The sequence below is a fragment of the Sapajus apella genome, unplaced genomic scaffold, assembly GCF_009761245.1.
Source record: "Sapajus apella isolate SASKATOON/1434 unplaced genomic scaffold, GSC_monkey_1.0 scaffold23, whole genome shotgun sequence".
NCBI classification, from domain to species: Eukaryota; Metazoa; Chordata; class Mammalia; order Primates; family Cebidae; genus Sapajus; species Sapajus apella.
In genome coordinates this window covers 11,214,979-11,235,893 of record NW_022436963.1, presented here as the reverse complement: position 1 = coordinate 11,235,893, position 20,915 = coordinate 11,214,979, and the positions used below count along the sequence as shown (strand labels likewise).

General features: G+C 39.3%; 1 protein-coding gene across 10 annotated transcripts in view; it reads left to right on the top strand.

Moving 5' to 3' along the window:
- The window catches only part of FHIT (fragile histidine triad diadenosine triphosphatase), a 1,501,749-nt gene that overhangs the window by 1,306,073 nt on the left and 174,761 nt on the right, over positions 1–20,915 (top strand). For 8 of the 10 annotated variants that reach the window (XM_032289593.1, XM_032289590.1, XM_032289591.1 and 5 more), the window contains one exon: positions 17,086–17,136. The exons of the other annotated variants lie outside the window; for them this stretch is intronic. In XM_032289593.1, coding sequence (XP_032145484.1) covers positions 17,086–17,136 — 51 coding nt within the window. The remainder of the gene's footprint in view (positions 1–17,085; positions 17,137–20,915) is intronic. 10 annotated transcript variants of the gene reach the window in all.

Below are 20,915 nucleotides of genomic sequence, written 5' to 3'. Positions count from 1 at the left end.
TGTGGTACTCCGGAAAGGTTTAGGAGAAGCAGTTATAAACCTTGTCTGATTGCTAAGCAAGTCTGGTAGGCACATCTCAAAGTTGATAACTAACTTGCCCCCTCGCACCAAACCTAGATTTGTGTGCCTACAACAAATACAGATGTGGGATTTGCCAAAAGCAGGCTCAAGAGCTACTCTTCCTTTATTTTCAACCTTGATGATCATCCCTGAGTTTGTTTTCCCCTTCTGTTCCTCCGGCAGTATGTCCTAGACATTTCAGAGTATGAGCCTCTCTTCCCTCACAAAACTGAGCTCAAACTCTCCCCCTTCCAAAGCAGAATGTCTTCTGAAGCTCTTTCTTTATGGTTGTCTATGCAGATCTTATTTATCTGCAGCTCCCAAACTCTTTCTACATCTGTGTTCTTTAAATTTTCATGAATTATGCCAACTCAGTGAGCCCTTCATTATCTTGACAAGTTGATGAAGATTATGGTGATGACCCAAATGGGTCCTTGGATAAAAGAGCGTGTATAGCTAATGTGGGGGAGGAAACACCCATGGCCTAATGTCATATCATCTCATTAACTCAGTCAAACTTACCCTAGCTGTATCCCAAATAAGCAACTCTCATAACTGTATTGGACAATTCATCAAATGTTTATGGGTGACATTGAATGGTTGTGACTGTGCACTGTATATAAGACCCATTACTGATGAAGGAAGTGACTATTATTAAAGCAAATGGGAATAGCAATCAGCAATTGGACAAATTCAACCATGAATTTCATAGACAAAGCGACCGTGGGTTCAAGCATGTCATGGGAAACAATTGCTTGGCTTAACACAATTCATGAGCAAAATCAATTTGCTAAAACGCTGGTCATTTGGCCCTGAAGGCTGGAGAGAACCATTATATTGCTGATGATATTTATTGTTGAACTTGGATCTCTTTCACACACCATTTGACAATGGGCTCAGAGTCCATGGGCCCCTAGTTGACTCTTCAAAAAGGAAGGAATGTTTCAGTGAGACAGCTAATTAGCTTTTTTTTTTTCTTCTGGGTTTACCGATGTCCTCCCAATAAGTGGTACGTTTCTGGGAATATTTGAGAATTTTGGAATGAAAACTTTGGTATATTTCATTCAGAATAAGATCACAACTTGATATGTTTTTCTAAATTAATGGAGATTTTTTATTCAAAGAACCAAATTAAAACTAACAAATAAGCATGTAGTAATGCTAATTTAATGACCTATGACCTCAAATGCTCTGTCTGTATCTATGAATGCTCTTTGGCTACTTATTTTAATAATGAGAAAACTGGGTAGGCATCTGGTTTACCCTATCTTATGTCAGATTATTATTGAGTTAAATTTCTATGTTTTTCACAAGAGAGAAACATAAAATTAGCAGAAAAGCATTTATCTGTTTAAAAGTTATTTGTGACCATTTTTCTCACAGAAACAAATACTCCGATAATTTATGTATTAGTCAGGGTTCTCTAGCAGGACAGAACTAATAGGATAGATGTATATATAAAGGACAGTTTATTAAGGAGTATTGACTTACATGATCATAAGGTGAAGTCCCGCAATAGGCCATCTGCACGCTGAGGAGCAAGGAAGCCAGTCCCAGGTCCAAAACCTCAAAAGTAGGGAAGCTGAGAGCGCAGCCTTCAGTCTGCTGCTGAAGGCCCGAGAGCCTGGCAAACCACTGACAAACCAAGAGACAAAAAGCCGAAGAACTTGGAGTCCAATGTTTGAGGGCAGGAAGCATCCAACATGGGACAAAGATGAAGGCCAGAAAACTCAGCAAGTCTGCTCCTTCCACCTTCTTCTGCCTGCTTTATTTTACCTCTAATGAGGTAACAGCTCATTAGATGGTGCCCACCCAGATTGAGTGTGGGTCTGGCTCTCCCAGTCCACTGACTCAAATGTTAATCTCCTTTGGCCATACCCTCATAGATACACTCATTAACAATACTTTGCATCCTTCAATCCAGTCAAGTTGACACTCAGTATTAACCATCACAATATATTCTTCAGGTTAGTAATTTTATTAACTTTTTTTTTCTAAGAGATAGGGTCTTGTTCTGTTGCCCAGGCTGGAGCAGTGGCCCAATCATAGCTCGCTACAGCCTTGAACCCCTGGTCTCAAGTGATCCTCCTGCCTCAGCCCCCTGAGTGGTTAGGACTACAGGCACATATCACCTGACTAATGTTTTTTTTATAGAGACAGGTCTCGCAATGTCATCCAGGCTGGTCTCAAACTCTTAGCTTCAAGCAATCCTCCTGCCTTGGCCTCCCAAAGTACTGGGATTACACACATGAGCCACCATGGCTGGCCCAGGCTAGCCATGTTTGATAGAGTTGAACAAGTGAGGAATGCTGAGAAGCATGGAGGGCTATAATGATACTGATGGTGAGCTGGTTCTCCAAGGAAAATCATGAAGTCATTGGACACTAAAGAGGACAAATAATGAAAGAACACTGAAGAGTGATTGATGAGGCAGATGCAGGTATCGAGAGGTTGAGCTTCAAGGCAAAGGACGCCATGGTTTTCCCTAGAGTTTGCTTTGAGGTCAGCTACCCTCAATTAGTTTCCCAGAATTGCTCTCCTATGTTGTTTGAATATGTTCAGTTGCATGTTAGTGAGAAATAAGCAAGAAAAAGTTAATCACGTGTCACTCTATCCTTAGCATCCATAGTAAATCCACTCTGGCAAACCTCTCCATGTGGTCCGCCCTCATTATATCCTGAATCAGGCTTTCTTGTGTAGAGTCCTATCTGCCCTCCACAGTGAATTCTCGCTCCAAACAGATATATTCCACCAGAAAGCTGTAAGGTGCTTGCCAGTGAAGGAAGAAAATGCCTGCTCCGAGGTGTCCTTGTTGCTGGAGTCCATCTGTCTTCCTACCTGCTTCTCACAGTTCTGTTCTCAGTCTCCCTATGGCTGCTACAGTGAAAGCTCAGTTTAACTACAGTGCTTGAAGAATGGGCCATTTGGGTGTTTAAAAAGAATGTTGGGTTGACATTCAAGGTTCTTGACATAGCTATGAATAAACAGTCACTTAAGAAAGTTGTCCAAAAATTTTTTCATGTTTTTTTCTATAGAGAATTAACCTGCTAAAGCAAACTACTGAGATCTCAGAAGTTTTTCCAAATCTATTTTGCTTAGAGAAATGAGAGTATAGGGGATTGGGGACAGGAAAAAAAAAACAGCTATTAGAAAAAATAAATTATTAGCAGAAAGGGATAAATTAGGCAAAGAGAAAACAGATATGAATTAAGCATTGACACGATACCCTCAATGTAAATTATAATGGCCCCAAAGTGAAAAGCCCGCACACATTTAACGTTATCTCTCTTTTAATGAAGAAAATCAAAATAAGCCGGAATTAGGGGGAAACAGAAGATAAAAATTAATACAGTTTTAAAGTCCCAAAACTTTTGTAAATGTTTTTGCATTTAAAATATCAGCTGTCATTCTTTAGACAAAATAATGATACACTTAATTCAAACAACCTTTATAAATAAATCCTGTAATTTCTTAGCTTGGAATAAGGTTCATTTATGTGCCACATGCCAGCAGGAAGGAACCCTAGGGTCACCAAGTTGCCTGCTTTGGAGAAGGCACATAGAGTCCTGGAAACATAGCCGGATATTTAGAATCCTAGCTTGAGTGTTCAAAATGTGGTTATACTTTCGTCACTGCGAGGCGACGTCTACTATTGTTGTCCAATTGGTAGCCATGAGCTACATGTGAACAGTCTGAATTGAGATGTGTTGTAAATGTAAAATCCAGTTTGGATTTCAAAGACTTCTACAAAGAAAAAAAATACGTAAATATCTCATTAAAAATGTTTTGTAATAGTTACATGTTGAAATGATAATATTTTGGTAATGTTGAGTTAAAAGTTATATCACTAAATTAATTTCACCTGTTTCTCTGTACTTGTTTTGGTGTTTTTACCAAACACTTGTAATAACATATGCGTCTTGCATGAGATTTCTACTGGATGGTGTTGCTCTGTAACATCTTCAAACTGCTTCAGCTTACTGGCAAGCAGCTGCTTGTGGAAATTGTTATGACCTCCCCAGATTTAGAAGAGCAATTTGAATGATGCCAGATTTTCTTTCTAATCAAGTAAATCAAGAAATGTCTGGTATACCTGTATAGCTCTAAATTCTGCACCTTGAGTCAACATAGTGATTTATTGCAAACTGTTTAACGTTGAACCTTCTATTTAAATTTCAGTGTTTTTTGTTTCCTGTATTTGAAATGGGGAAAAATATCCAATAGTATTGGGCTTCTAGTGTAAGGTCAGTGGTCATAACTGTAGTTCTTCGTCTTTGCTCCTAGGGAGAACACTAAGAAAAATAATAATGTAATAAAATCATTATTATCATTGAGAATACATTGAGAATATTATCTATTTTAGGTAAATTTATATTTTCTTTGAGAATAATAAATTATTATTGTCCGTGAGAATACACATTGGGCTGGACTGTCTGCTAGGTGCCAAGCATACATTATTTTCATTAACTTCACAGGGTGGGTGGCATTCATACCATTGAATTGAAACTAAATTTGCAGAGAGTAAATGTCTATGTCAAGACCTCATAATCAGCTCATGGTAAAGCCTGTTTATATCAAAGTCTGTTTGACTACAAAACCTTCCCTGTTTCTATCACCCTTTACTTTGGTCTAAGGAAAATATTATTCTTCAATTTTGTGGAAAACCCAAGTACAGTGAAAAAAGTGATTTTCTTGGAGACTGGGACTTCCAATACTAAATCTCAAATGATTTCCATATCCTTGTTCAACCTTAGAGACATTTACGCACACACACACACACGACACACACACTGGATTTCCAGTAAATATGTAGGTCCTCAATACATCACCAGTAATTAAGACTTAGAGTAAAAGAAATGCCATTTACAGAGTTAGACATTTTCTCTGCCTTTAGGATATGGCTCACTAGACCCCATCTAGGTACTTCATTACAACTCCTTTTTAACGTTTTTTGTTAAGCACAAGGAAGTCATCAGCATGCTCTAGCCAAGCCTCTGCAATTCCCAAGGTCATCCTTTTTGAGCTGGTTTTGTGCACTGAACCTCTTAAATACTTTTGCTTGCCATATAGTGTATTCATGTCATAACACACTAAAATATTTAAGAGGGAATTGTTTTTTTCTGAAAAAGAAAAGGTCTTACTTACAAGACCGTAAGTATCTTCTAGGCCAGTTGCACCAGTACCTGCTGGAAATCCTTCTTGCATTAGTGGTAACTAAGGAACTCAAAGAATATTCCCTTTGCATTGAAATATAGCCTTGATCCAACATATTTTTCCCTCTAAAAAATGGTTTCTTCTGGTCAACTCTTCAGAGTTATAGAAAGGACATTGCAGTTAGGTCAAATCTATATATGAACTTCCAGCTGGCTTCTTTGGTAATCTTGACCCTATCAGTTGATATGAAGACTGAGGCTGAATTTACTTTTAGTGACCTAAAATAAGCAACTTAACTTGTTTTCCTCAATCATTTGCCATCCATCCTTCTTTCCCTGGGGCATTGGGCTAGTTTCATCTATTGGTGATCTGGGATAAGGCAGAATTAGACTTCTTGAAAGAGGTTGGAAACAAAATTTTCATTAGCTGGTGGTATCTTCAAATGTAGAGGGAGACTATGATATGACTATGATATTAGCATACTGATGAGTTAATATATACAATGAAATGCTGGTTTGGACATTGAGGTACGTTTACCTCCATCATGTATAGAGACGGAGACACAGGCAGACTTGAAAACTTTTCTGAGGACACAGAGAGTAAGAAACAAATCTGAGATTTATACTTAGACTGCCTGGCTCCACAGTCTGGGTTCTCTTTACTCTCTGCCTTTGTGAACTACCAGAAGCGTCTTACTCATCTTAGTTCTCTCTGCCTCCCAGCACCTAACAGATACCACTACATAATAGAGTAGGTTGTCAAGAAATGTCTGTTGAGCTGAAACTGGCACTTCTCCAGCCCTTTGCATTCAAAGCCTGGTTCTCCTATTCCTTAGGTCCATGGCTTTCCTTTAACAGCTGCAAGTCCCGTCACTTCTTGAGCACTGCCTGCCCTCTGTCCAAAATCTCCCCCTGAGAAAGAGCTTGTACATCAGTTATTACAGTAGTAGTTTAAATTGTTGGTCTTCCTGAGACGCCAAGGTATTTTTTCAAACCAGCAAAGCCTGCTGAGAATAGAATGGGATTTTAGAGCTGGAATATCAGGCCTTAGTCATAAGACACAGTGAACTTTGTGGGTAACTCCAGAATCAAATCACCAAGGCCAGCTCTGTCCCCTGTAACCCATTTAACCCATATCTGGAATCTCCCTAAAAATGAACTTGATAGATTACTCCCTTAAAAGGCCCACCAGTACTCTCCAAGATAGACAATCCAAAATAGGCTGGTCAACAAACACCTTCATGTATGGAATTGTGTCTATACCCAACCCAGAAAATAAGAGACATTTGACGTCATCTCCTCTAAGTTCAAAATGCTCTTACCTGCAATATGTTTCCAGATTACATCAGAGTATGTGTGAGTGTGTGTCTACAAAACTTGGACACCTGATCTAATTAATTTGAAAAATCTAAACCTGGAAAACAATTTAAATGCCAAATCATAGAGGAATATATTTTAATGCTGTATATTCATCTAGGTAGCCATCAAAGGAGTTTTTAAGAATAATTTTAATGACAGAACACAGTGTATGAATAATCAGGCCAAGAATAATAAGGCAAATTAGCCCTGTTATGATTTGTCTTTAGTGAAAATGGAAAAATGGAGAGAGGAAAATTATCTTTCCAAATCTATAGTACACCTGTTGTTAGATTCTAGTCTTGCCTAATGTTTTTCAGTTTTTATTATTTTCTACAGTTTGGAACGAATTCTAATTTTTCTTGGCTACAAGTCTGCAAAATAATGTTTTCAATTTTTTTTTCTTATTATTTCCCATTTGTCCTAATTTGGAGTCACCAAAAACTAAGCTGTGCTTTTGTCAAGCCCAGTGAACTAAAGCTAGACAACTTAAACTTCAGAAAAAAATAACAGCAACCTATTTACATACATAAGCCACTTTCATACCTGCCTACTGATGTATGGACTTCTGAGTAACGTGGCCTATATCGATTTTCCATGCTTGTTCTTTTGTTTGTTGTTGTTTTTCTTCCTTCCTCCCCCTATTTTCTCTTCATGGGACATGAGACTTCCCAACAAGTTAAAAGTGAAGTTTCCTAATAACTCTGAACCTACCCATCTAGGAATAAACCATCCTAGCCATGAGAGATGAGACAGAACCTAAGACCAGAGACTCATTTTCTTCTAAAATGCCTTCTACAAAAGATTTTTTAAAAAGAAAATGGGGGAAATGTGAAAGGAAAATAAATCTCAGGGCCCTCAAATCACTAAGCTAAAGGGAAAAGTCAAGTTGGAAACTCCTTAGGGGCCAACTTGCTTCCCATTCTATTAAAAGTCACCCCTCTGCTCACTGAGATAAATGTGTATCTGATTGCCTCCTTTGGAGAGGCTAATAAGAAACTCAAAGGAATGCAACCATTTGTCTCTTATCCACCTATGACCTGGAAGCCCCCTCCCACTCAGAGTCTTCCTGCCTTTGCCTCCAGTTGTCTTGTCTTTCCATAACGAACCAACATTCATCTTACATATGTTGATTGATGTCTCATGTCTCCCTAAAATGTAGAAAACCAAACTGTGCTCTGACCACCTTGGACACATGTCGTCAGGACCTCCTGAGGTTGTGTCACAGGTACACATCCTCAACCTTGGCAAAATAAGCTTTCTAAATTAACTGGGGAAAAATACATTGGGCTATAATATTGAATGAAGAGAGTAGCATATAAACCGAGTATGGAATGGAAGAACATGTACCTTGCAATTAAGAGAGATTGTGGCTTCAAATAGAATAGCAGATCACTCCTGTTCCTTTGTATTCTTTTGCATTTCCCAAACTTAATGTAATGAGTATGCAATAATTTTGTAATTTAAAGAAAACATCGGGGTAACCTTTTTTTTTTTTTTTTTTGAGATGGAGTCTTGCTCTGTCACCAGGCTGGAGTACAGTGGTGCAATCTTGGCTCACTGCGGCTTCCACCTCCTGTGTTCAAGCGGTTTTCCTGCCTCAGCCTCCTGAGTAGCTGGGACTACAGGCATGCACAGCCATGCCCAGCTAATTTTTGTATTTTTAGTAGAGACAGGATTTCACTGTATTGGCCAGGATGGTCTTGATCTCATGACCTCATGATCCTCCCGCCTTGACCTCCCAAAGTGCTGAGATTCCAGGTGTGAGCCACTGCCCCTGGCCAGGAGTCACTTTTTAAGAGCAGACATCCTGTGTTCTTTTTCACTCATTGGCAGAAGCCAGTATTTACTGGCAGTTGTTTGGTGAACCTAGTGAAAAAAGTTGACTTTAGTTTTGATCAAGACCTCATGGGAAATACATGTGTGTGAGCTGCCTAAGTAGCTGAAACACCCAGAGAAGTTGCTTTTTTTGCTGTTTCTAGTCTTTGACGTGTTAGAAAAAAAATACTCCTCAATATACAATTTTCCTTGAGCTCCTGCTTTGAGGAGCACTGGGAAGGATACATTAAAATAGACAGTTGTCAGCTGGGCGCAGTGGCTCAGACCTGTAATCCCAGCTCTTTGGGAGGCCGAGGTGGGAGGATCACTCGAGGTCAGGAGTTCAAAAGCAGCCTGGCCAATGTGGTGAAACACCATCTCTACTAAAAATACAAAAATTAGTTGGGTGTGGTGGTGGGTGCCTGTAATCCCAGCTACTCTGGATGCTGAGGTGGGAGAACAGTATCCTGGGATGGGGAGGTTGCAGTGAGCCAAGATCATGCCACTGCATTCCAGCCTAGGTGACAGAGCTAAACACCATCTAAAAAAATAATTAAAAAATAGGACCAGGCCCGATGGCTTATGCCTGTAATCCCAGCACTTTGAGAGGCCAAGGTGGGCAAATCATGAGCTCAGGAGTTCGAGACCCGCCTGGCCAGCATGGTGAAACCCCATCACTACTAAAAATGCAAAAAAAAATTAACTGTGTGTAGTGGCACGTGCCTATAGTCCCAGCACTCAGGAGGCTGAGACAGAATTGCTTGAACCTGGCATGTTGCAGCAAGCCAAGATCATGCCACTGCACTCCAGCCTGGGCAACAGAGTGAGACTCTGTCTCAAAAATAAATAAATTATAAACATAAATCTAAGTAAATAAATAAAAATAGCCAGTTGTGCTGGTGTGATACTCTGCAGTCTTATATTCCCATTCTGTTTGCCTTGTCTCCAGTTTCTTCTCAATCACCAAGTCAACTTTTGCTGTGTCTGAGGTTCATTTGAATGGCATGTATAATTATTATTGGCAGATCTGCATTCCTTTTTGGAGTCTCTAGGGGAAAATCTGTTCTTTTGCCTTTTCCAGCTTCTAGAGGCTGCCTGAATTCCCTGGCACATGGCCCAATTCCATCTTTAAGGCCAGCGATGGCCAGTTGAATCTTTCTCATATTGCATCACTCTGACAATTATTAACTTCACAATCACCAATTTGACTATTAAAAAAATGAAATGTTCTTGACTCCAAAAGTTCAGTTGAATTTCTGGCTATGAGAGCAAACAACTTCATCAGCGCTGGGCCAGGTTTTGCTCAGCAAGTTCAGTGCTGTTTCTGTCATTTCAGGCCTATAATTCATTCAGTCTCATTCTGGCTTATAATCTCTCCATTCAGATTCTGTATTCTGGGGCCTTTATGAGCAACATGTCATGTGGGGTAGGCAGGGATCCTTGTGGCCCTTGGCTGTTGTTTCCTTGGCATCTGGTGTCCAAGTAATCCCCCTTGCCTGGTCCTTGTGTGCATCTTTGGTCCATTCTGATACCCATAAGGAAGGCAGTCATCCTTTGCGGGATGGTGACCTTTGGCCTCCTACACCCCTAGAAGTGTCCATGGTCCTGACATAGTCTCTTGTCTCAAGTATGTGAAGGACACTTACTCTTTGGCCTTTGCCAGCTTGTCAGAGTTCTCATGAGCTCAAAAAAGCTTGTCTGTTTTTACGTACTTTCCTAAGATCTGCAGAAAATTAGGTGCTTCCAGTAGACATTCATGTTGCTGCTATAGTCCTTCATTATTCTCTTTGCAAAGCTGGGTTCTACCAGTACTCTGGATGAGAAAAGCAGAATGCACATTCAGTCTACTCTCTTAGAGAGTCAAATTCAGAGGGATAGCTTACAGCAAGTCACCTGTGGAAGACCAAATACTAGCTCCCAATGGTGCCTAGGTACCAATCTTTCAGAAACTGCAAATACATTAGATGCTAAAAGAGAATTAAGGTTGAAGATTGAATTAGAAGCTAGTCAGCCAACTTTAAGATAGAGAGATGACCTTGGATTGTCCAAGTGGACCCAACATAATCACAAAGGTGGAAGAGCAAGGCAAAATAATTAGTGTCAGAGTAATGCAATATAAGAAAGATTCAACTGGCCATCACCGGCCTTAAAGATAGAATTGGGCCATGAGCCAGGGAATTTGTGCAGCCTCTAAGAAGCTAGAAAAGGCAAAAGAACAGATTTTCTCCTAGGGCCTCCAAAAAGGAATGCAGAACTGCCAACACCTAGATTTTAGCCCATTAGACCCATTTTAAACATCTGACCTCCAGTGCTGTAAGATAGTACAATTGTATGGTTTTAAGCCACTAAGTTTGTGGAAATTCATTATAGCAGCAAATAGAAAACTAATATATTACCTAACCTCAGGATTCAGCCTGGGGGTTGGGGGAAGGCAAGGGCATAGCACACCCCACCCCAATGCACATGTGCACACACATGCATTACACATGCCCACTCATGTACACATTCACTCTTTCTTGCTTTATCTCTCTTAACTCTGTCCATTATCCAGCTTGAAACTATTTTAAAGTCTGGGGGTGGACTTAGAACTCTTCTGCATCCTTATCCCTGCATGAATCATTTCTTTGTCACACTGGGGCAGTGCCTTTTGAATTAGAAGCTAAGCTGGTGAGCGAAGACTACTGCTAAACAATAGATGTACTTCCCTTTAGCCAAGAGACAGGCGGGAAATGGCACACCAGTGATTACTTTGAAATACTGGCCTGCCACATATGGGTAGGAAATGAGTGACAGTAACTATGCTACAAAGTTGAAACCACTAAGTAACATGGGGTGGTGGTCTCTGATAAAAGGCCATGGAAGTGTGGGGAAGGAAGTGACCACCTGACATGGGGCTATCAGAAAGGCTTCCTATCGAGGCTCGACTCTTGTCCCTATGGCTAATGAGACTATGGGCAATTTCCTCTGCCTGAGGCTCAGTTTCCCTTCAAACTGAGAGGTTTTCATCTTGGTCACCTGTAAGCCCACTTTCAGCTCTGATACTTTGTGATACTATGACACTAAATAGTTCAACTGAGAAAGAATCACTTGCCCTGAGAACTCCTTTCCTTTGATTTCCACGTGGAGGTCACATTAGCATAGCAGAAAGGATATTGACACTGCAGTTGACTTTTAAAAATCACTGAGAATAGGAGATAAAATGAAAACACACCAGATGGAATGTTGAGCTCCCTACTATTTCAAAACTTAGACATTTCCACTAAATGTTGGCACAAACTTAAATATCATCTTGAATGCTATTTACAGTTTTCAAAGTGACAAAAATAGCATATTTCAAAAGAAGGAAAGACTATGTGAAGAGTGATCCTAATATCTTTAGAATTTTTTTATGGTTGGAAATTTTAAGGGAATAATTAGATATGAAAACAATAGGCTGGGAAAATCACACGGGCCATTGAGATCCATCTGTAAGTCTATCACTAAATGACTAGATTTCCAGGAAATGACTCCCCAGAAGCAGTCTGAACTTGGCTCATCTCATGCAGATTTGCTAAATAGATTTCAGTGTTTTTAATTTTTAGGGGTCTATATGCTGTGGTTCTTGATCCACTTTGGGTTACAGACTCCTCTGCAAGCTTTGTCATAAACTGGAAACTTCCTAATGAGGAAGAATTTTAATATATTTACACAGGTAGCTTAGTAATGCATTTTCTTTTAGGATTTTTAAGGGCCAAGTTAAGAAGCTCCAGATTGAAAAGAATGCCCTTGAAGTCTAGGAAATTACAAAGACTGATTTTGTGCAAGAAGTTTTATAAACACACACACAAATTGTTTTCATGTACTTGGGTCTCATGGTGCCCATTCAAGCTCCAACTCGCTGCATTCAAGAGCATTGTACTGTCCAGTTATTCTCATAGAGCAAATACCAGAGACACTCAATGTCAGAATACACAAGGAGAAAGGGGCCTTTGAAAAGGAAAGATCCATTAGACAGGATAGTGAACTTCATCAGGGAGCCAGTAATTGAACATGGCTGATGCCTGAATCTCTTACCTTTTTAATGAAAAGTCTAGTTCCAGAATCACACAGTAGCTTCCAGAAAATGGGCCATACAGTTTTACAAAGCACTGTTATCTGCATTTCTGGTTTTTTATTTTTTTTGTAAATTGACTTGATTTCCAATGGCTTATTATATAATATCATAAAGTACAGAAAATTATTATTTTAAAACTTATTTTGATACACCTTTTTGAGGTGCTAAATGTCTTTAAGCTGTGAAAGTTGAAGTTTTTGTTCTTTGTTCTTTCTATCACAGGAGGAAGTTATAGATTCGGGTTTTCTATTCTGTAATAGGCTTTTCTTGATTGTTTTTTAAGTGTAAGATGACTTAAACTGTGGCTTTATAATATCTAAGACAGAGTTTAAAATTAAAAAATTTTTAAGACTCATACAGTCCATTGACTCCATAGTGATTGAAACAAAACCATTTTTAAAAATCTGAGTTTAATGTTACCATCATTTGTTCATATTTAATTAAAATTGTACATGCCTCATCCCTCCTGTACACACTTATAAAAGGCTTACTACTTGTAAGGCACTAGGTTAAGTTTATGCAGACATACAAATTCAAGGGATGAGTTGCTCAAACTTAATTTATCTGGTAACAGAGCATATGCCCTTCTCCCATAAAATATTCCCCTTTTCTGACCCCTGCGCTTACTGGTGTCACCCCCATTTTGAAAATTCCAGGTTAGAAACCTTTAGTCATCTCCAGTTTGTTCTTAAAGTTCATCCTCTGTATACTATCATTTACTAGGTTCTATCAACTTTTTTCCTGTCAAGCCCCTGTCATAATTATTGCTATTCTTGGCTGTGCTGAAGTCCTGGGATTGCACTCTCCAAGGTTTTCTGGGGCTTCACCAAGTTTTCCAAATTGATAGCAACAGAAGGCAGCCAAGTGCCTAAGCGGATGGAGGTGGGGTACTCAGTGAAACCCCACCTCAAGTGGAAGACAATTTAAAGCCTGAAAGCCAAGCTGCAAGTTAAATCCTCAGACTGGGCTGAGAATTTGACTTGCTGTTTGGTGTGCTTTCCTCTGTTCCATACCCTTCACCTATTTTACATATACCTGCGCTTTCTTAATTGATTTTGTATGCCGTTGTGCCCACCTTTGAGTGGTGTGTCTTTGCTTTAACTATTTTTGCAGACTCACAAACCAATCAGCAGGCACTCCTCACTCTAAGTCCATAAAAGCCCCCAGGCCCAGCCACACAGGGAAACTTTCTCACCATCAGGTAGGGGGACCAACCCCACATCCCCTCTCTGCTGAAAACTTCATCACTCAATAAAATTCTTCTCTGCCCTCATCACCCTTCAATGTCCAGCATATCTTCATTCTTCCTGGGCATGGGACAAGAGCTCAGGGAACCACCAAATGCAGGTATAAGCTATAACACAGCAAGCCGGGGCACGCCAGCATGGCCAAGCAAGGCCCAAGCAGGGCATCACTGGCTGGGGGTTCCCAGCTTATAAAGTGACCAATAAGAAAAATTCAACATTAAAATCATGACTTGAGTCTACTTGTCTCTTGATTGTGGGGAAAATTGAAGAGAAATTCCATAATTTTGTCAACTCAAATACTGTCTCCAATCTGTTTCTGACAGTTGTGGTGGAAGATTTTGATGCAACTTCAAATTGCATCAAAATCATCTCTTATTTGCATTTTCCCCCTTCCCTCTTCTCCTTCCTGCCTTCCTATTATTTTTTTTTTAATAGTTGCCTCATTTGAATTTTATGGCCTGAGTTTGTGCTTAGTTCCTTATTTAGAGCTTACCGGTAAATTTTCCTTTTTTTTTTTTTTTTTTTTTTTTACCATTATTTTATGGTTATTACTGTTGCTTTTGTTAGGTGTTGATGAAGGACAGAGGGAGATTTTTCCTTCTGTATTTTGTCACCTTTATCTTAAAGAAATAGCCACTTTAGAACAACTGGCTTTGGGGGAAAAAAAAGAAGTAGTCACTGTTTTGTGGCATTGCATTCTTATTTCCATTCTTATTATCTTTCTTCAGACCTTTATTAAGCCATACTTCCTGGGTTCTGATTTCACCCAGTACCATATGAGCTGGCAGGATAGTTTTCCTTAAATTCAGTTCCTGACATTCCAAAGCTGGAAGAATTCCAAACTTCTTGGCCTGTGCTTCCAAGACCCTTGGAAATCTAACTTTGCCTTCTTTTCAGCTTATCCTTTGCATTCATGAAACATTTGCTTAATCGAATTGCCTCCATACGGCTCCCACAGGGAACCAAATTATTCCCACCTTTGCACTTTCAGATTGCTGCCTTTAGTGATTTCTTCTTTGCCTCCTCCTTTACTCTGTTCGCACTTCTCAAGGGCTTTCTAACTACTCCAGGCTACAATAATCCTCCTCTTCTAGACCTCACCATACATATGTTTGAGTATTTTAATTCTCAGAATAATGGAGGTGAAAGTCTCTAGAATAACTGACTATATTTTTAATATGCAAGTGACTGAATGATAACAGTAGTGACCATTTTTATTTCTTCCTTTGTCTCAGGCACTTGGCTAAGAACTTTCCAGCTTTATTTAGACACAGTTAAAATACCATACAGTTCACCCATTTAAAATGTACAATTCAGTGGTTTCATGTCTATTCAAAGAGTTGTGTAACTGTCACTACTATCTAATTCCAGAATATTTTCATCACCCCCACAAAAACCCTGTGCCCTTTGGTTTTCACTTCCCATCCCTCCCCTTCCACAACCCTGGAAACTATTAATCTACTTTCTGTCCCTATGTATTTGCCTGTTATGGACATTTCATATAAATGGCATCATACATTATGTGGTGGTGTTTGCCACTATCTTTTCCATTTAACATAAAATTTTCAAGGGTCATCCATCTTTTGGCATGTATCAGCACTTCATTTCTTTTTTTACAGCTTGATTAAGGTATAATTGACAAAAATTATATATATTTAAGATACACTGTGTGATGATTTAATACACATATACATTATGATATGATTACAACAGTCAAGCTAATTAACATATCCTTTACCTTACGTAGTTATCTTTTGTGTGTGTGCATGGTGAGAGCAGTAAAGATCAACTGTCTAGCATATTTCTAGTATACAATAGATTATTATTAGCCTTAGTCACCGTGCCATATATTAGAGTGCCAGAACTTACTTATCTTAGAACTGAAAGTTTGTAGCCATGACCAAATTATTCCCATTTTCCCCACACCTGGCCCTTGGTAACTATTATTCTGTGCTCTGTTTCTAACAGTCTGAATATTTTAGGTTACACATCTAAGTAAGATCAGGCAGTAATTTTCTTTCTGTGTCTGGCTTATTGCACTTGTCATAATGTCTTCCAGGTTATTCACATTTTTGCAAATGGCAGGATTTTCTTTCCTTCTTTTTTAAGAGTAAATAATAATCCATTATTGATATAGACATTGCGTTTTTGTGTTTATCTGTTAGTGGAAACAAGTTGATTCCACATCCTGGTGGTTTTGAATAATGCTACAATGAATGTAGAAATGCAGATATCTCTTTTGGATGAAGATTTCAGTTCCTTTGACTTTGTCTGCAGGAGTGGGATTACTAGATCCTATGGTAATTCTATTTTTAATTTTTGAGGAACCTCTGTACTCTTTTCCATGATGGCTGTACAAGTTTACATTTCTGCCAACAAGGGTTCCCCTTTCAAGTACCTTATCAGTGGTACTTGTTATCTTTTGACTTTTGGATAATGGCCATTCTAACACGTGTGAGGTAGGTGATACCTCATTGCAGTTTTCATTTCCATTTCCCTGAAGATTAGGGATATTTAACATTTTTTATAAACCTATTAGCCATTTGTATGTCTCCTTTTAAAAAATATCTATGCAGGTCCTTTGCTCAATTTTTAATTGGGTTATTTTGTAGAAGAGGATACTATTGAGTTGAATGTGTTCCTTATATATTTTGGATATTAACCCCTTATCGGAGTTTGTAAATATGCTCTCCCATTCTGTAAATTGTCTCTTCACTATGTAGTTGTTTTCTTTGCTTTTCAAAAACTTCTTTTTATTGCTAAATAACATTCTGTTATATGGCTAGGCCATATTTTGTTTATCTGTTCATCATTTGATAGACAATTGAGTTGTTTCCACTTTTGATTTTTATCAATAATCCTTCTGTGAATGCTACTATTAATATAGCCTTGTGTTTGGGTGCATATATGTTTTCATTTCTCTTGGGTATATAACTAAGAGTAGATATGATAACTCTTTGTTTAATTTTTAAAGATACTCCCAGACTATTTTCAAAGCAGTTTTACCATTTTACATTCTTACCAATAGTTTAAGAAGATTCTAGCTTTCTTCATATCTTCACCAAAACTTGTTATTTTGTAACTTTTTATTATCATCATCCCAATAAGTATGAAGTGGTATGTCACTGTGCTTTTGATTGGGTGAGGCATCCCTGATAGCTAATATTGAGCATCTTTCCACATGCCCCTTGGTCATTTGTGTAACGTGTTTGGAGAAATATCTCTTTGGATCCTGCACCCATATAAGTTGGATTATTTGTATTTTTATTATTGATTTGGAAGAGGAGTCTTCCGTATTTAACTCATGTAATTCTTACATTACCTCTCTGAGATTGCCATACTTACCTTTGTCTTGCAGTTGAAGCAATTCAAGTTCAAATCATTCACTCATTTGCCCAAGGTCCCACAGGTAGGAAGGATCAACTAAAGTTGAAACTTTAAAACCCAGAATCTTTCCAAATACCTTTTCCACTCTCATATACTTTACTATTTCACTCAGAAAGTCAAAGCGTAAACATGACACTAAGACATGTTAGAATATTAAAGTTCAAATAACAGTTTAGAAATGAGCGGACTTAATCCTGTGAAGGAAAACAGGATTAAATGAGAACAGAAACAAAAGCGTAAGGACAATGGGAGGTTACATTAACAGACAAAGCAGTAAGAAAACTTGTGCTTCTTTGCATCTTCTTGGTCATACACTTGGAAGAAATGTAACCAACTCCAAGTTTATCATATCAAAGAAGGACTGCATAGACTTTAAACAATGTGGCCTGGCTGAGCACAGTGGCTCACACCTGTAATCCCAGCACTTTGGGAGGCTGAGGCAGGTGGATCATTTCAGGTCAGAAGTTCAAGACTAGCTTGGCCAGCATAGTGAAACCCTGTGTCTACTAAAAATACAAAAATTAGCCAAGCATGGTGGCAGGCACCTGTAATCCCAGCTACTCAGTAGGCTGAGGTAGGAGAATTGCTTGAACGTGGGAGGCAGAGGTTGCAGTGAACTGAGATTGTGCCACTGCATTCCAGCCTGGGTGACAGAGTGATACTCTTGTCTCAAAAAACCAAAAAACAAAAAAACAGTAAAACAGTGTGACCTACAACAGGAGTCTTGGTATACACATATACCATCTTGGTATACACATATGGTAATGAGACATGGATGATTCGAGTGCAAGTGGATTATCCAGTGTGATGTGGCACCAGGGGTGGCACCTAGGGGAGTCAAAGTGGACACAAGAGAAGCAAAAATATTGAGTTTTTTCCATATCAATTTAAGCATCTTTGTTTAGATATTGTAGGCCTGTCATCTGTGGACTTTGATTTAGTCAGGAGCCAATACATCATGTGGTCAAAGGCCACGTAGCCTCACCTGCTCTGCAGACAGGCCTGCAAAGCTGCTGGGAGGAACTATTCATGGGAAAAAGAGGCTCACTCTCCTCCTGCCATGCGGGGCGAGTCTGGGGCTGGAGCCACCAAGAAAGTCTGTGACTTACATCATTCTTGCTGTTCAGGCCTTTATCTCAGAGGACTGTGGCTACTGGAGTGAGGAATCCAACAGGAAGCATCATGCATTGCCCCTCATGATGGTGCCGGATGACTGTGAAGAGCCTCTGCTCGGCCTCCACGGTGTCCAGCACAGGGGTTGTAGGCTAACTATACCTGTGGGTCCTAGCCCTGTTTTGTAAATAAAGTTTTGCTGGAACACGGCCATGCTCATTTGTTTACCTATGGCCTGCAAAACCTAAAATATTTAGTGTCTGGACATTTATAGAAAAAGGTTTGCCAGCTCCTGGCCTGGCAGAGTGCTAGGCCTACAACAGCTGATTCTTAAACCTTCCATTGACTTGCATCTTTTCAGTAGCACCGAATGGGCAGGAACGTAGGCGAGCTTCAGGAAGCCAAATTTGTATTAGTTCCACAAAGACATTCTCTCCCTAGATGAGGGTTTCTTGAGGGTGGATGCTAGCAAAAGCCACAAGGCCATTATTTCCTTTAGAGAGTTCAGCCCTTTCCGTGCCTCCCTACTCCCGATGTGTCAGCCTTCCTCTGCCTGCTCAGACGAGATCATTTTCCATTTGTGAAAGTGTCTAAGAAGTTCAGTGCTTCACCTACATCATTTCATGTGCCTACATGTGCCCCTGGAGGTAATGTCAGCTCTTATTTCTGAAGTCTATTATGAGTGGAGGAGCAAAATGCGGAAAGGTTATGTCACTTGCCCAAAGTCCCACTTTATCTTTTGCTGTGGATCTCAATCCAGGCTGGGAGGAGCATGGAGGGGTGAGGAGGGATTCACCTTGTAGAAGAAATGGCAATGAGGACTCTGATGATGGGCAGACTAGGGGAAGACCTTCCTGTTTATTTTCAGCTTACCCATTAGAATCTCAGTATCTTCGTTGATAAAATGAAGCTAAGACTATTTTCTAGGTCATGGAGGATGATTCTATCTGACAATGTTTATTAATTGCCTAGTATAATACCTGGCATGTCACGTTCAATAAATACAAGCAGCCATTGTTACTGTTTTGTTGCAGCTTGTATTGTTACCATTGTTATTTTACTAATGTAGGTAAGAAATCAGTGTCTGAACTTGAAATTTCTGTCTCTTCATTTATTGTCTGGTGTTGTAAGATCAAATGGCTACGGGAGAAAGACAGAGATCATAAGTGACAACAGTGGACTAAATGTTAAAAAAAAAAAAAAAAAAAAAAACTCTGTAGAGGATATTTATTATCTAAATGATGCAGCTGCCTGTTCCATTCTGGTTCATTGTTGCCAAGCCCAAATATAGGACTAAAATTGCCAGATCTAATATTTGTTTCAAAAAATGTTGGAAATCTGTTTTTAACATTGGTAAGCAATTTCTATCAATTACACACACACACACACACACACACACACACACACATATACACAAATATGATGAAATACTATCAAATCTGAGGGTCATGCAGATTGACTATCCCTTATCTGAAATGCTTGGGCCAGAAGTGTTTCAGTTATCAAATTTTTTTGGATTGAGGAATATTTGCACGTACATAGTGAGACATCTTGGGAATGGGACCCAAGTCTAAACACAAAATTTGTTTATGTCTTATATGTACCTTATACAGATAGCCTGAAGATAATCATATATAGCATTTTAAATAACTTTGTCCATGAAACAAAGTTTTGACTGCATTTTTACTGTGCCTGTCATAACAGCACAGGTGGAATTTTCCAGTTGTATTGTCATGTTGGTGCTCAAAAAGTTTCAGATTTTGGAGCATTTCGGATTTCAGATTAGGGATGCTCAAGCAGTATCTGGTTTGCAATTTCTTATATAAAGGGAGTAAAAGCTTCCTCGGGGAAGAACTTTCCTGGGAAGCCGTGCTTATATTTGTTCATATCTACAGATGGCTTCATTACTTCACTTGAGCATCCAACAAGCATTTATCAAATAACTCTCATGTGCCAAGCATAGAACTGAATATTTAGAGATGAGCCAGGCAGATTCTCTCCCCTTGAAAGATTCTTGATCTAGTCAGGATGACCACCATACCATAAAAGAATTATAATAGAATGTGATAAATGGTTACCATTCAAGCCATGAAAGCTGCTATTTAGGAAACAAGAAGAGGAAGGAGATTCTGGAGGAAGAGACATTTGAATTGGGTCTTGAAGGATGAGCAGGAGTTTGCAGACCACAGGAAGGGTGTCTAGAGTTGTGCTGTGCAATTTGGCAGCCTGTGGCTAAATTTAAGTTAATTCAAATTAAATACTTTGCAAAATTCAGTTCCTCTGATACAGAAGCAATAGACAGTGCAAAATTAGATCATTTCTATCATTGCAGAAAGTTCTTTTAGACTCAGCTGTGGTGTAAATAAGGACACAGGTACCCCAAGACTCTATAAACTTTAGAACACTGCAAGTTTTGGGGATATCACTGGAGTGGTAAGAACTGCAGGTTTGAAGGTGGGCGAGAGGCAGAGAAAGAGGAACTGTGTGTGCTAATTCAGCATGGCTCGTCACAACCTCTGACTTTGCTTGACTGTACATGCTACCATCCACTGTTTCTCCCAAGCACTGCTAACATATTTCTGGCTTCTCTTTGCATTCAGATATATCACATGGTCCAAAAAAAGCAACATTACACTTGCGTTATGTTTCAGGTTTTGTAAGTGATGGCATGCTCATATTCTCGCCTCT